At 43.9% G+C, this 15,155-nt stretch overlaps 2 protein-coding genes across 2 annotated transcripts; one reads left to right on the top strand and one right to left on the bottom strand.

The window, feature by feature from the left end:
* Window positions 1-191: 191 nt before the first annotated feature.
* On the bottom strand, window positions 192-5,430 carry armc1l (armadillo repeat containing 1, like). The gene is made up of 7 exons (XM_077018698.1): window positions 5,288-5,430; window positions 3,535-3,734; window positions 2,846-2,937; window positions 2,443-2,620; window positions 2,223-2,339; window positions 1,970-2,044; window positions 192-911 (listed from the first exon to the last, which is right to left on the bottom strand). Exons 2-7 carry the CDS (start codon window positions 3,685-3,687, stop codon window positions 720-722), a joined length of 807 nt encoding a protein of 268 aa, XP_076874813.1. The 5' UTR covers window positions 3,688-3,734; window positions 5,288-5,430; the 3' UTR covers window positions 192-719.
* A 10-nt stretch (window positions 5,431-5,440) lies between these two features.
* Window positions 5,441-10,432, top strand: mtfr2 (mitochondrial fission regulator 2). Its single transcript, XM_077018697.1, has 7 exons — window positions 5,441-5,846; window positions 5,999-6,103; window positions 6,339-6,463; window positions 6,841-7,043; window positions 7,151-7,460; window positions 8,106-8,289; window positions 9,612-10,432. The coding sequence occupies exons 1-7, from the start codon at window positions 5,775-5,777 to the stop codon at window positions 9,654-9,656; spliced, it is 1,044 nt and encodes a 347-aa protein (XP_076874812.1). The 5' UTR covers window positions 5,441-5,774; the 3' UTR covers window positions 9,657-10,432.
* Window positions 10,433-15,155: the final 4,723 nt, after the last annotated feature.

The following is a 15,155-nucleotide window of genomic DNA, read 5'->3' as shown; positions in this document are numbered from 1 at the left end:
TTCTCACTATTATGACGCACTACCCCCCCCCCCCCCCCCCCCCCCCCCCCCCACACACACACACACACACACACCTACTTCATGTGTTGTGCTGCACCCTCCCACCTCCCTTTGGGAACTGTCGCTCTACATTAAGGTTAAATTGATTGCAGGCGTCAAGTCACAGCCACAGACCTTTCTTTTACACAAAATACATTCCACACCCTTTAATATCAATCAAGATATGAACAGGGAAGATGATGAGAAGGTGCAGAGTTCTTTTGAGATTACAGTGGACTAGAGTTGAGGCACACAGAGTTTCAGGTAAAGGGAACAAAAATTCTTAAGACAAGAAATAAAATAAAATAAAAAAAATCAACATACATGTATTTACATAGTTGTTCCAAGTAACAAGAAAATTGAAATTCACATACAGAAAAACAAACTTAAGAGTGATGGAACATGTACCAACTGAGATGTTAAGGAGGAACAGAACACTATTTCTGTTAAAGAGGAATTCTTCTCTTTCGCACAGCCATTACAATTACCAGGAATGTCATCTTAGTTGGAAATTACAGCATCATTTGACACGTTTCTTTCGGGAGCGCTTGAGTATTGTTTGACCCGTGTGGGTTTAAACATCCTCGGCCCTCAGAAGATGCTGCGTGGCTTTGCCAAGGTCACAGGTGCTGATGGGCGTTCACATGAGTGTTCATATGCCTTGCTGGCTTGTGTGGCCTTCACCAGTAGAAGGTCTTGGTGAGAAAGCTGGCCGCAGTGTTCAGCCAACTTCCACTCGACTCCTGTTTGGCTCCGGTGCGGGAGATGGCGCGGTCCATTTCCTTCTCGGGACTTTCGTCTTCGGGCAGATAGTCTGGCAGGTGAGAGTTCTCCTCTATCGGCACCTCTGCTGTGCTGAGAGGGATGAGAACCTGCAGGCAAACGTCAGCTGCATTAAAGGAGGACAGTAAACGCGTTGTTTGCATGAAGTGCAAAAAAAAAAAAAAAAAAAAAGCTTCAGCTTTTTATTCCTGTATGTGTAGCTGAAGGTGCTTCTTGTGCACGTCACCATATGGCCAGTTTTCTTTCAGATGGTTGTTGCTGGGTTTCAGAAAAAAACTAATCTGGTTTATAGCAGGAGTTGCAGAAGCGTAACCTACGTGTCAAGAGAAAAGGGAAGTGAAATGTGCGTTTAGACCACTTGGAAAGTGGAGAAAAAAAACAAAAACGTTCAGTTTACGCTACTTTCACCGAACCAGAGCACTACCATCTGTCCTTCACCATTGTTGTATTGCTGCCTTCAAATCCTGGGTAGTTGAGACAAGTTCAGAAGCCATACGTTTGATGTGGTGTGCGCTCATTAGTTGTAGATCATCAGAACAAAATGGATGCCGTGGGGGGATTTCTGGTTCGCTTACTAGTGTAACATGACTAGCTAAATCATAACCTACTTGTATGTCTGGCTAGCTGTGCAGTTATCGTTAAAATCACACCAGAACAGAGTTGCTCACAAAATGAGATGTAGTATCCATGTTAACTACCAAAACGTATAAACGTTATCACTGATGCCCCATTGATGACCCAATCCAGGTTTCTGGATGGTAATGACATTGTTCATGCAAAATCAAACAAAAACATTATTTCTTTTCTATTTTTGTTTGGTGTTGTAGGGGTGGGTACAGTGTTTCTTTTGCCTTCTCTATTCTGTAATTTTGCACTAGAGAGCTGAGGTAGTGTTGTGTTTACGTTAGTGGTCAGGTTGGCCTTGTTTGCTCTGTTGGGGTAACCCCACCCGAGTGAAACGGTTTGGTTCATCTTACGTTGTGATTGTTTTTTAAGGCATTATACAAAAATAAATTATTAGAACTCAGTGGAGTGAGCATCTCTGAATTATTTTGGGTGTTAGGTGATGGAGTTGATGAGGGACGTCTGACTGGGTGGTAACCCCCTACATGTGACTGAAGGACTGGGGTTAAAGGTCAACACTCACCTCCTCACCAGTCTCGTTCTTCACCACTTGCTGGGCTACGAGGACTTTAGTGGCAGCAATGGCTGAGGCCAAGCTCTGGGTAGGAGACACGGGTTATAGCTTGTGGAGCAACAATTTCACCCTGTGTATGCAACTTACCAAAACAACTCCACTAATGTTGAAAGAGCTGCATCTCAAAAACCACAAAGCCCTGACCCTTAATTAGGACAGGAAACGGAAAGTCAGAAGGGGGGTGAGGGGGTGGGTGCGGTACCTCGGTGGGTACGTCGGCGCGCACACGCACGGTGCACCTTTTCAGGGCCAGCTGGAAAGTGAAACTGATCACTCCTTTAACCTTCAGCAGAGCCTCCTCACACACACCTCGCTGGTCCTGTACGACACGACACACACCAGGAATGAATCAGTACAGGAACCAGAAGTGAGGAGTAACAGTACACACACAGAGACACAGACACACACACACACACACTTACTGTGCCATCCATGCCCTGTACATGCAGAGTGACTGTTTTAGCCTTTTTATTGGTGCTGTTGATAAAGAACTGGGGTTTACTCCTCTTCTTCTGCTGCTCTGGAGTTCTGAAAGCTTCTGTGTTCAGCACTCTGTGCACCTCTCTAGCCAGCTCTGTAATATCAACACCCAATCCACTCCTGCATGGAAACAAGTGCAATGAGAACCTGCAGAGGTCAGTGGTCTGTATTTTTCCCTTGGACAGTCCAAACGTTTTGCACAGCTCCCAGGAGACCTGATCCAGATATTCAGCATGTCTGGAAGCTGGGCTGGAGCCAAAACCTGGACTGTCTGGGGGTGCCTAAGGACTGGATTGAAAGATGCTGGATTACTGCAAAGGGGAGCACAAGGAGGGTGAAACTCACTTCTCCATCAGCGCCTCCAGGCTCACCATCATGCCGAGCTCATTCTTCATGGTGTTAACGTTTTGAGGCAGTTCCGCAAGGTATCTCAGAGTCTGAATGAGAATATGGTATGTTAGGATCATCAACATTCGTTTAACTGGAGTGCAACATTCCTTATTAATTTGGAAGGGACTGGGCAACTTAAGTGTTTCAAGATAAGACTTTGTCTTGTTTGTGACTACATATTCATACCTAAGCCCCCACCCCCATTGGATCCATATACTAATTACAGTTAACGAGGCATGTCAATCCAGTCTTTGGGGACTCTGAAACACCTAAACCAGGTAATCAGATTTCCGGAGTGCTTAATTACCTAGCTGATGTTTGTGTTTGGAAATCTGAAAAAATTTAAATGCAGATTGGCTGCAGATTCCAGAGGAATAGATTGAAACTTTGAACTATATTTCATTTTAAAAAGCAAGATGTAAACTACAAATGAAATTTTAGATGACAAATAGTGTGGTAAGCTTTACAACCAACCATTCATAATAGTTAAATAACATTTTCTGTTGAGTTTGTAATAATAATTAGTACTAATACTAATAGAATTCTGACTTTTAAGCCCCACAAGGACCTTACAAATTATAATATGTGCCCAACCTAAGTGAAAACAGGATGATAGACAACAGAGGACATTAAGCAATATGTACCTGCAGAGTGGCAAAAAGAACCTGAGGGTCTTTGTGATCAAGGAACAGCACAAGTCCTGGGAGACAGCCCTGGTCCTGCACGATGGTCTCCCGGTTCTGAGGCTCAGAGGCCAGGTCACGCAGCTGGGTTACTACTGACAATGCGTCCACCATCTTACCTGATCTTTACAAGCTTTGGAGGACTATCAATGCAGTCTAACCTAGAAAGGAAAAAAAGATAAAAAGCAAATGTATGAGCATTTCCAGTAGAAGACAAAAATTTTGAGCTAGCAAATGTTAATTTTCCAGCTAGGCTGGCCACATGTTTGAGCTAGCTATGTACCAGAATTACAACAAAAATTATATAATTGCATTTATAAGGGCTTTTCAGGATACCAATGAATAATGTACATGATTAGTTTTCAATATCAAAATGTAAAAGCCAAAATAATTAAGATACTTAGTATAAACAGAGATCATTAATTAAAATATGTAGCCTGGAAGGTGGGAAAGGAAATAGGTGAGTGTCAGAACACCAAAGTGACAGATCATACAAAGATTTAAAAGCCATTAGGATTTTGTACTGTATGTGAAACTGGACAGGAAGCTACTGTAGGTCGCAGTAATATGTTGCCGCAGTCTGGCATGGCAGATAACCGTGGCAGCTCAGTTATGGACATACTGCAACTTCTTGAGCCCCCAGGGAGGAAACCCAAAGTGAACAGCACTGCAGTAGTCCAGTCTGGATGTAATAACAACATGAATAAGGTTGTCGGCTAGAGAACGACATAGAGGATGATGTCATGTAGCAATGCTCTTCAGATGGAAATATTTGTAGATTTAGTGATTTTTTTAAAGTGACCCTCAAATGGCATTGTAGAGTCAGAAATGACACTAGGAATCCTCACTTGGAAAAAATCTGGGATACACAGGGCAGAGTGCCCAGATTTCTTCAGGGCGGCTAGAAATAGAGGCAATATGGCCTCAGATTTCACAAAATGTAATTTTAGAACGGTCTGAGCTATCCAGGTCTTTATGTCAGTGAGACACTAAATCAGAGCATTAGGTGGGAGTCTGTCAAGGTGTTTAATGTGTATATACATTTGAGTATCATCCTCATAGCTGTGGAACTGGATGCGTTTTAAGGATGTCACCAAGGGGGTAACACATAAAGGGCCCTGGGAAACACTACAAGAGATGTGAGAAGGATCAGACCTAAACCAACCAAGAGAAGTAAAACACTGTTTGTCTCAATAGCCTGATGGCAGCACAGTGTCAGAGATCCTAAACAAACCCTCAAGTCTGTGCAGCACGTTATAATGAAATCACCACCATGTCAGCAGAAGCTGAAGCTTCTCTTGGTCTCAGTGTGCACACGCAACGTGCTCAGAAACTGAAGGTTAAAATGCCCAAATAGATAACTAGGTTAGCCGTGTAACTTTTATCATGTCTCTGGTAAAACCTTGCAAATCACCCCCCATCGAAATCAAGCGCTATAGCCAGCTAGCATAGCAGCTAGCTGCTCACCACAGTCCTCTAGATATGCTATGCTAAGCTAAGCTAACTGCTAAGCTAACTCTCTCGAGATCCGAGCAGCACGACGGTAGCTAGCAAGGAAGTTGACTTCGTTTAAAGATCACACTGCTAATATGCGAGTCTGTTTTACTTTATTTCAGGCATATTTACTATATATTAAATGGCTGAATCTCAATATATACATATACATATATATCTATTTCCGTTCAAATGTTGTATTAGAAGTGTGTGCTCTTACCACTGCAGTGTCGCCCGCAACAAATACAAATTTCGTAGCTAACCCTCCCGTGAGCCGTGATTGGTCGAAGATCTGTGTCGACGACGCAAGATCGCTTCGCGTAATTGGTCGAACGCGCACACGTTTCGCTCTGGTCCAATCGCACACGGTCTTGCTCGAATAGCTTTATTTGAGTTCGCCTGCACGCCGAGCGTGAGTGAGTGAGTTCGGGAGGCGAAGCGAGTCGTTGTGTTGTGGTTGCAGCTTATTTTTTCCCTTTTTGGGTTTTCGTTGTAGCACGTTCGTGTACGATAACGTTGCGATTCGAGTACGTGTGTGTAACATTTGCGCACTAGCTTTATGACTATATGTCGTTTTGTGTGTGGTGGGAAGGCGGCGCTGCGGTGTGCCGATACATCGGGTCTGTTGTTCAGTTGTCAACACTGCAGAAATTCTGCTGACTGTTAAAATCGTCCCTGCTGTGGATTAAAATAGTATATTAATAATAATGTCTCTGCTGGAGGACATAGTCGACCTGCTGCGATGTGTCCTTGAATATTTCGGGGTGCCCGCCGACATGGTGAGTTACTCAAACGTTCGTGTTTGTCATCAGAAGATCCGGATTCGTTTAACTTTCCCTCCCATGTGTGAATGATAAATGAGTTTAATCACTCATATGTTGTAATTCAATGTGAATTTGTACTGATGGCATAATGAACTCGCCACTTGCAGCTGGTTCCGGTTTGGGAGAACACGTTGTGTGGACGGTACCGCAGCGTTGTCCGCATGATTGGTACACATCTCCCTCTGGAGCCTCACCCTCGGATCCATTTCCAGGTAATCATGGCTTTAGTAACCGATCTGGGCACAAGTGCATGACCTTCATGTGTCTGTGCTGTGTCCAGGTATCTGGTGGTGGAATAACTCATCAGGCAGCATGCAGAAGGACTCTGTCTGCTGTCTGTTTGGCTCCAAATTGAATGAAATCTAATAAGAGGCAGTAATTGATTTTGCTGGCATTTTAAATGCATATTTAATGTGTCTTTTCGCTTGGTTCTGCCTCTCTGGCCAGATTCCTCTGCAGACGACAAGGAGACACGGACACGTAGACAATTCAGAAAATGCCCGGGCGGTTCCGACGCTGGCGGACGTGTTGTGGCTGGCAGAGGATGACGGAGACACCTGCACCAAGTTCAGGTAGTCAGGAAAAGTCAGAATTCGGTTCTTTTGTGAGGGCTGGAAAAATGTTTCCCCTGGATGATCTTCCATGAATCATCGCGGTTTGCTGTTCTTGCGTACAGATGTTAGGCTGGTGTTTCCCAAGCGTTTTATACTGTGGGTTGTTTTTTTTTTGTCTTTCCTCTACCTCCAGATACACTACTGTAAACACGTACTGAATATTTTCAAATCTGCGTATTTACTATGATGCGTATAACTGCGTATAACTAATTTAATGTGTCATAACCAGTTGAGGGCTGACTGCCAAATTGTGAATTGGAAGCCGTTTTTCTTTCTGTTCTGAATGGGAAGCTGCTTGGTCAGGCTCATGATGTCTTTGTCTTGTCATGATGCAGGGGGGATGTCCCTCTGAGAGGATCTAGATGGCCACGGGGGGCTGAGATTGCGCGGCCTGTGTCTGCAGGCCTCCACGCCCAGCGGGGACACGCAGCCCCCAGTCAGAACGTGCAACCCGAAGCTCTCCAAAAGATCTCTGCTCTGGAGGCGGAGCTTCTGCGACTGCAAGCTCAGATTGCAATGATAGTTGCCCTTCCTACAGGTAACTCCTCCCACCCCAAACGAGGAGAACTACGATGTGTGTGTGTGTGTGTGTGTGTGTGTGTGAGATCCGTCTCTTTGATCCCGACCTTTTTGTTTTTCTTGCAGCGGACAGTCCTGGTCTTGGTGATCCTGCTACACCCTGCTTCCGTTCTGTTTCTGCTCCAGCCTTCACCTCCACACCTCTCTCAGTGCCACCTCCGCCTCCACCCCCACCCCCACCTCTACCCCCTCCCCCTCCCACGGAGGCCGGCTCTGTGCAGTCGTCTGTGTCGGATATGATCAGACAGCGGCAGGCGGCCAGAAGAGACAAAGCAGGTCTCCGTGAGCCCCCGGACGGCCCCGTGACCCCCGCGGTCCCCTCCATGCTGGAGGTCCTAAAGGACCTGAACCAGGTTAAGCTCCGCACCGTGGAGAGGTATGCCCGTGTTCACACGCTCCCCCATCACACGCGTGTTTACTGCCCCTCCCGTCAGTCCCTTCTGTGACTCAGAGTTTGGCTTGATCACTGATAACTGCAACTTCAACCAGCGATGTGCTTAAGGCTAATCTCAAAGTGCATGATGTCATGCGTCAACCAGACATTCTTACAAACTTCAGTTCTTCCAAATGAGAAGAATGAGATGAAACCATGCAGCCTCTGCTGTCCTTTGAGAACGCCGTTATGTTACAACTATGTGGCATCGATACCTGCAGATCATGTTACAACATTACTGTTAATTTGCCTGGTAAACTGGCAGATCCAATGATCTTGGAGAAGTAGCCTCTGGCTTAAAGTAGAAAAGGAGTTTCTCCAGTCCTGTATTACCTGCAGATTTAATGTAGTTTTTTGCCTGCTCTTCCTGCCTTTGGGAAGGTTTAAAAATCGAATGTGCCATGCTGAATGTACATTCATTTTAAAAGGATGAACTTTTGTGCTTTGCACTTTTAAATAATGGCATAATTTAGACAAAGAATGCAGTGTCTTCCTTCCATTCATTTCCTCTGATCTCCACTCCGTGTCCCTGACTTGGCCACAGTACGTGTGTTTGACTGCAGTTTCCCCCTCTGACGCCGTGTTCAGGTCTCCGGGCGGGACACCCATGAGGAAGAGGAGGAGTAAGGGCCTGGTGTGTTCCTCCGATCCGGCTGCGCTCATCGCCGAGGCCCTCAAGAGGAAGTTTGCACACCGGCAGCGGAACGACTCGTTCGATAAGGAGAACCGCTCCGCGGAACCTTCTCCGTTCAGTAGCCCGGACACGCCCAGAGTAAGGCCCCGCCCTCTTTCTTCACGCACACCTCTCACCACAGCAGCTGCTGACGAGTGCGGTTCACTTTGGTGTTTAGTTCCCTTGGCCTGGGACCAAAGCATGGTGCCCTGCCCTATTTTAGTCCTGGTTCACGTAGTGTTCACACTGACATATTTACCTCCAGACCAAAAGATGCAGTCATGGATACGGTCACATCCTGATTGAACAGCTTTTGTTGTGTGTATTTTGTGACGATAACCGCTAATGGCAACTGCAGTGGAACGATGTGCTACTCGGTGCTACATGTGCTGGTGGGGCTTCTGCTGCTAAATAGTCAGTAAGAACTGGCAAAATTTAAGAGGCAAAACCGCTCGAAGAATTTCTCCACTACAGGAAGTGCATTTTGAATATGTGGGCGTTTTTGTACTTCCTACGTACATCAGTATAATGGAGATAGTTTCCGGGTTTGTTTCAATCTAAACACAGCCACCAAGTGGAACTCCTTACTGGACACATGGATTAATGTGTTTAACCCTTTACACCCTGGGAAACACAGGTAGTTCTAGGCTTTGCTATTGCTATTCTGACTCTTAACTACATACATACACAATTTAGTCGACTAACCTCCCGCTGTTCGAGGTTTGCCCCGGGACCCTCGCCCTCCTTTGGGGCGACTGAGGTCTCCATGTGTGAGCGGGTTTGGCTGCTTCACGGTGAGCCTCCTGAGGAGATAAACTCATGCCCTCAAATTCGCGCTGGGAAGGTCGTGTGCACGTGGCCATGTTTGCTCTCAGCGAGTGTGTAGACTACGTGGGCCGATCAGGAGCGACTCCAGTAGAGCGGACTGGCACCAGCGCTGAGCTCAGGACCCAGCAGCGGTGGGAGGGGGCGGGGGCTGTGGGAGGGGCAGAGGTGGGAGGGGTGGGGGCTGTGGGTGGGGCAGAGGTGGGAGGGGTGGAGCTGGAGGTCTCACCATGTCCGTGGGTTTGAGGGATGAGGAGCAGAATGCTGATTGGTGCGTGGGGGCTGCCAGTGTACCGCCTGCAAGCTGCTTTTTAAATGTTCTTGTTCAATCGCATCAGCAAGCTCAGGATTAGACAGCAGACTCAGAGTTTGGCAGTGTGTAAGAAGTAGACATCACGGAGTCATCATGGATCAGTCTGTGCTGTGTGTGTGTGTGTGTGTGTGTGTGTGTGTGTGTGTGTGTGTGTGTGTGTGTGTGTGTGTGTGTGTGTGCATGTGCAGAGTAGACATCAGAGTTGTCATGGATCTGTCAGTACAGCATGTGTGTGTATGTGGGTGGTTATCTTTTTCTGACTTTTTGTTCTGTTGGTTTACAGGTTCTCCACCTGACGAGACGCAGTCAAGGGAGAGTTCACCTGTGACCATTTGCCCAGAGGTCACGTGGGAAGTGATGGAGACGTGTCTGCTGAGATGCCTTTGATGGTTTTCTGGTTTTGCTTTTCTTCAGCCCCCAGTGTTTTAGTACTTTTCTTCTCTGTTGGGAGAGAGGAGCTTTGCCTTTATTCAACCGCTTCAACTCCACACCGCTCTGCTTCTTTGGACAGTAGCACGAATTCAACCACTGGTGTTTGACACTGGTGTTTGACACTGGTGTTTGACACTGGTGATTCTGGATTCCGCTAAGAGTCTGAAATGTGATCTGAAAAGCCCAAGTGGAATTATGAACTGACTTTGAGTTTGAACATTGTGATGGATCTCCGGTATATCTTTGATAATCTCGCCAGTTTTTTCATTTTTATAATTATTTTGATATAAATGCAGCTGGCTTGGCTCAGCAGGTCTGCTCTTGTAGCTGCGTTCAGGAAACCAGGGGCTGACACACTTTGTGTAAATGCAAACTGTAAATACACTGTAACCTGTCTCACTTGTTCGTAGGTGTGTTTCCGATGAATGCGTTTAATATCTAGGGTTGCTCATCAAAACTGGTTTGTAATAGCATAATAGCTGTGTGAGTCTGTGTACATATACATGGGGGAAGAAGGCGTTTCAGAGGATGATCGACAAACTTTTCAGCCAAGCAGGAAGTGTAGCTGCTCCACCTCCACCCATGCTTCTGTGTGTAGCTGAGCTCCACGCTGGAGGTCTGGAACGGAGGTGTGACATGACCTCATCCTCAGAATAAACACTGTTCCTCTTACCTCTTCTGAGAAGTCTCATCCTTACTGCTTTGTGTCTTACTGGGTAGATGTTCTCATGCTAAATATATGCAAGTAAATCAACACACCTATAAGGGGGAGAAAAATTATAACAAAGTACATCAAAGTCATTCTAGGGTCTTTTCCCCTCATTTTTGCTTTGAGATTTATTAAACGTATCTGCACCTCTTTCACTGGATCCTTTTTAATAACCTTTCAGTCCTTTGTCATGCACGTCACTGTGAGGCCACACGAGTAAGCCACCGCTCCCCGTGTAGACCCTTCAACAAACCAACATGGTGGGCATCTCCTCCAACCTAGCACCCAAATGATGGAGTGAACTTCCACTGGCTGTCCTTAAACAAAGCCTGTTAGTTGTTAATATTGTTAATACTGAGCTAACTACTGTGGCTGCAAAGTCTTTCTGGAAGTCACTTTATAAAGACTGCAGTTGCTGTAAATATAAACAATTTAAGGATCAGTAAGACTACCACAAATGGCAGCCTAAGTGTATGACATTTGTTTTTGTTGTTGTTTTCTGTGTGTGTGTGTGGTTGGGGGTGTAATGGAATAAATACACAGTGTGGCATCTGTTGTTTGTTTCTGTAAACCACATCCTTCCAATCACTAAAGGTTAGCAAGAAGAGGATGTACTGGTCTACCAATACAGGAAATGGTTACACACTAAAATCTGATTAATCCTCTTATTCCATCTTGTGCGATTCTGTCTGTTGATGTGAAAGGCCTGCCTACGTGGTGGAACATTCCCGTTCAGAGATTTGAAGATTTGGGCTGTGTTAGTCTGCTTAGCTGACTCTGGGGTTTGTCTAACTGTTTTTGTTCAGATGCACCTGTGTTTCTCTCTCTTTATTTCTCTCTCTCTCTCTAATAGTCTGTCTCTTTTTGTAAAAAACCTGGTATAAAAGCTGGGACGTTCATAGTTGACAGTTCTCAGGGTTAAACTGTGGAATTATTTTTATAATATTAATCACCTATGTTTAGAATGTTAATATTTTCCCTATGTGAAGCACACGTTTAAGTCCTGGCCAAGAGTCAACTAGCCATTCACAGAAGCAGCAAAAGTATCTACAAATTTTATCTTACAGTTCAACCGTGCACGTACGTATCATATGTCAGTCAGTAACCACATCTCAATCAGTAACCAGCAGATGGCGCCAAAGTTCAACGGTTATAGTACCAACGCACTCCTATAAAGATAGAGTGAGCTTCGGGGTCAACACATGCTCACTAAATACAATGCCAACAGATGTAGAAACGTGCAATAGGAGGAGCCAGAGCTTCTGAGTTAGTATTAAATGAATTTGCATGCTTGTATGAACACATTTGCAATGCAAATGAAACAGAGTGATTTAGAGTGTTCTATGAAGCATGATTGGGCAATCATTAGATCATCTCACACGGTCACTTTGTTCACTTTGTGAATTTACTTTGAATTAGAATTCCCTACAGGAGGTTACCACATGTCAAATTGTGTGTGTGTGTGTGTGTGTGTGTGTGTGTGTGTGAGAGAGAGAGAGAGAGAGAGAGAGAGAGAGAGGCCCTTTTCCAACTGGCCTTCTGGGTGTTTGAGTATCAGGTGGAGGAAACACTAAGAAATTAAACAACGATGGTTTAGAAGTTGGCAGTGATAACACTCACAGACTATTACAGAGATCAAAGCAGCAGTTCAGCACAGTGTATGTCTTCTGAGGTGATCAACCTGTACTGTTGCCAAGACATGAATGTATTTATAAGAAATGAGTGTTCTAACAAATTTATACAATGACAATATGTGTGTATGTTACACTCTAAATATTTACACTCAACACAAAGCTCTTCTACCATGAGCTGTGTATGACATGGTGAGAAAGTTTTATGCATAACACCAACACAGTCATATCACCACATCTGTCATGAGTCATAGGTACACTAAACCTTTATTTGTTCATATTTCTTACTGTGAGAAGTTTTGCAGTCTTCATTTTTGTCTGCATATATGGAATAGTGAGTAAAGATATGTAAAATGTTATAATTAATAATTTAATGACATAAGATCCTAATCACTGTGTAGGTCACTCTTTAATTCACCCTCAACTGTTTTGTGCCCTGAGTGCATTTGCTTGCTTGTGTGTGTGTGTGTGTGTGTGTGTGTGTGTGTGTGTGTGTGTGTGTGTGTGTGTGTGTGCGTGTGTAAGCAGGTACTTTCCCAGTTAGAATCACATTACTTATATGAGTAAGTCAACGATTCTGGGAAAGCAAGGGTTAATTTCACTCCCACCATCTTCCCCTCTCCTCTTCCTCTTCTTCCTCTTCCTCTTCCTCTTCTTCTTCTTCTTCTTCTTCTCGTCTCTTTTCAAAGGCACTAAGACGTTTATGCAAACTTCCCGTACTATCCATGAAAATACGATACGCACTTATTATGTGCGTAAGAGAAAGGGAATGAAAAAACATAGATTGGACAAATCAGCATGATCTCATTTGCATAAGACTAACTAGCCTGAACAAGCACATATTCATTCTGAGCAGTGATGACATTTTGGGTGAAGTGCTGCTGTAGGTGGTTTAGGCGCTTCCTGTAGGATCAGTTCAGCTTGTCTGGCCACTTCTCAGCTGTTATTGCCTTAATACGAGTTAAATCCCCAAGAGAGAACAACATTGGTATAAGCAGCATCTCTGACTAAGGATATTATGATCATGAAGACTCTGTCTCTCAAACACACACAGGTGTCTTAAGGAGAAGTGTGTTTCTGCTAGTATGACGTTCTAGTAATGCAACATTTTACACACAAGATTGCTGAAAATCTGCTCTGTGACCAAATTCAGTTCTTAAGAAGCACGCAAGTAGACATGCCTTTTTCAGGTGTCAGTTTCAAGGGGTTTTGAATTCAATCAGTGTGTGTGTGTGTGTGTGTGTGTGTGTGTGCATGTGTGTGCATGCTTACACTGCAGAGCAGCTGAGCAGTGAACTTGCATTCCACGACCCCTGAGTAGGGACACTGGCAACTCAGCACCTTGTTTGACTTGCAAATCAATATGCAAAGTCAAGGTCTGTGGAGGAAGATGTGTGGAGAAGGTGGTCGTGTGCCAACGAGGTGTACAAGGATGAATGTGTGTGTGTGTGTGTGTGTGTGTGCCAGGGGCTGGAATTCAAGTGCACTTTTCACAGGTTTATTTATGCTGATCGCTGTTAGGTCCACTAACCACAAACCATGTCCGTCATGTAGAGGGACACATTCTCTGTTCCATCATTTCCCCCTGTATATTGTTGGGGAGGTGTGTGTGTGTGTGTGTGTGTGTGTGTGTGTGTGTGTGTGTGTGTGTGTGGCAGGTGGAAGAAAGGGAAAAAAGAAACTATGTGAGATGAGTATTTTAGCAGAGTGATGTATAAGGGTTAAAGGTCTGGCAGTCACATCTCCAGACTGAGTGTACTTGTGCTGATCCATGCTGACGTATTTGTGCTTTTGATTCTGCACACATTTTGTTTGCTCATATTACAGTTGGAGATGTAAAAACACAGGGTTAATGTGGGCCAGTTTGTTTTGAGGCCCAGTGATAAATCAGTGGTGGACCAACTCCCTTGATTCCCCTCGCATGAAATGAAGTTGACTTAATGATTCTGAAGTTGTAATGTACCTGTCCTTAAGATCAGTAAGCAAAACATCCTGAATGGGTGTTTTTTGTTTTTCTGGGTGTGTGCCGGTGTGGTGTACAGTATTTGTGGCGAAAGTGGTTAGGTGTTGTATATGTTTCGTTTCCTTTGAGGAGGTATAACTTATTTTTGAGTTATGTTTTTTTTATGTTGTTGAGGCCTTTATGATTTTTGTCTTTTTGAAAAATTGTTGTTTGCATTGTTGTTGCATTGGCTGCATTGCAACCTGCAGCTTAGGACCCCTGTAAAATATCAGGAGTAAGAATCTTATTTGACTTGCAAATGTCTATGCAAATAAGTGATATGAGAGAATGTATGTCAAGGAGGCAATGGTGAGTTTGCCAGGTGTGTGTTTAAGAGGTGATTTATAAGAGGAGTGTAGCCTCCAGCACTCTTGACCAGTGCACAGTATACCCTTAAAGAAAATGAACTAAAATGGAACCATTCCTTGACGCGCCTTGTCAAGTATTTATTCAACAATGTATTAATCAGTGAGTGGCACACAGATGATTGAAGTTGTAAAAAGGTGCACTTCTAGTCAAAGCAATGCAAATCACCCAGTTAAATACATATGCATTATTATTCTTGCTAAATATAAAAAATCTAATTCTAATGTATATTTAGCAGTGTATTCTTTCACAAAGTATGCTAACATTTGTATGCTGTTCTTTAGGAGATTATTATCAATAATAATAATAACAACAAGTATATAATAATAATAATAATAATTATTATTATTATTATTATGTTATTATTATTATCAACAATATTAATATTAATAATAATAATAGTAATAATATTACTATTATCATTAGGAGATGATTAGTATTGCACATTTACTTTTCTTCTAAGTAATCACTGCTAAAAGATATTCACCACCCCAAAAGACCCAAAATATCTACCAACACACCTGACTTAATGTTTGCAATAGTAATAAAGGATTTTTAATCTAATGGATTGTTCTTAGCACAACTATAATTTTGGGGAAGGTGTTAGCTTATATAAGAATACATTTTTGAAACACACATGCATACAATTTTAGATGCACCCTCAGAGAATAGTTTTCTTCAGCCTAC

The sequence above is a fragment of the Brachyhypopomus gauderio genome, chromosome 10 (genome assembly GCF_052324685.1).
Source record: "Brachyhypopomus gauderio isolate BG-103 chromosome 10, BGAUD_0.2, whole genome shotgun sequence".
NCBI classification, from domain to species: domain Eukaryota; kingdom Metazoa; phylum Chordata; class Actinopteri; order Gymnotiformes; family Hypopomidae; genus Brachyhypopomus; species Brachyhypopomus gauderio.
Note: the sequence above shows the minus strand (reverse complement) of the source record. Positions and strands in the feature narration are given on the sequence as shown.

Coding starts and splice junctions, on each gene's coding strand:
- mtfr2 (XM_077018697.1), top strand. CDS start 5,775: ATGTCTCTGCTGGAGGACATAGTCGACCTGCTGCGATGTGTCCTTGAA. Junction 6,104..6,338: donor ACCCTCGGATCCATTTCCAG/GTAATCATGGCT, acceptor CTCTCTGGCCAG/ATTCCTCTGCAGACGACAAG. Junction 7,461..8,105: donor AAGCTCCGCACCGTGGAGAG/GTATGCCCGTGT, acceptor CGCCGTGTTCAG/GTCTCCGGGCGGGACACCCA.
- armc1l (XM_077018698.1), bottom strand. CDS start 3,687: ATGGTGGACGCATTGTCAGTAGTAACCCAGCTGCGTGACCTGGCCTCT. Junction 2,621..2,845: donor CTGGAGGCGCTGATGGAGAA/GTGAGTTTCACC, acceptor GTTTCCATGCAG/GAGTGGATTGGGTGTTGATA. Junction 912..1,969: donor AGAACGAGACTGGTGAGGAG/GTGAGTGTTGAC, acceptor GTTTGCCTGCAG/GTTCTCATCCCTCTCAGCAC.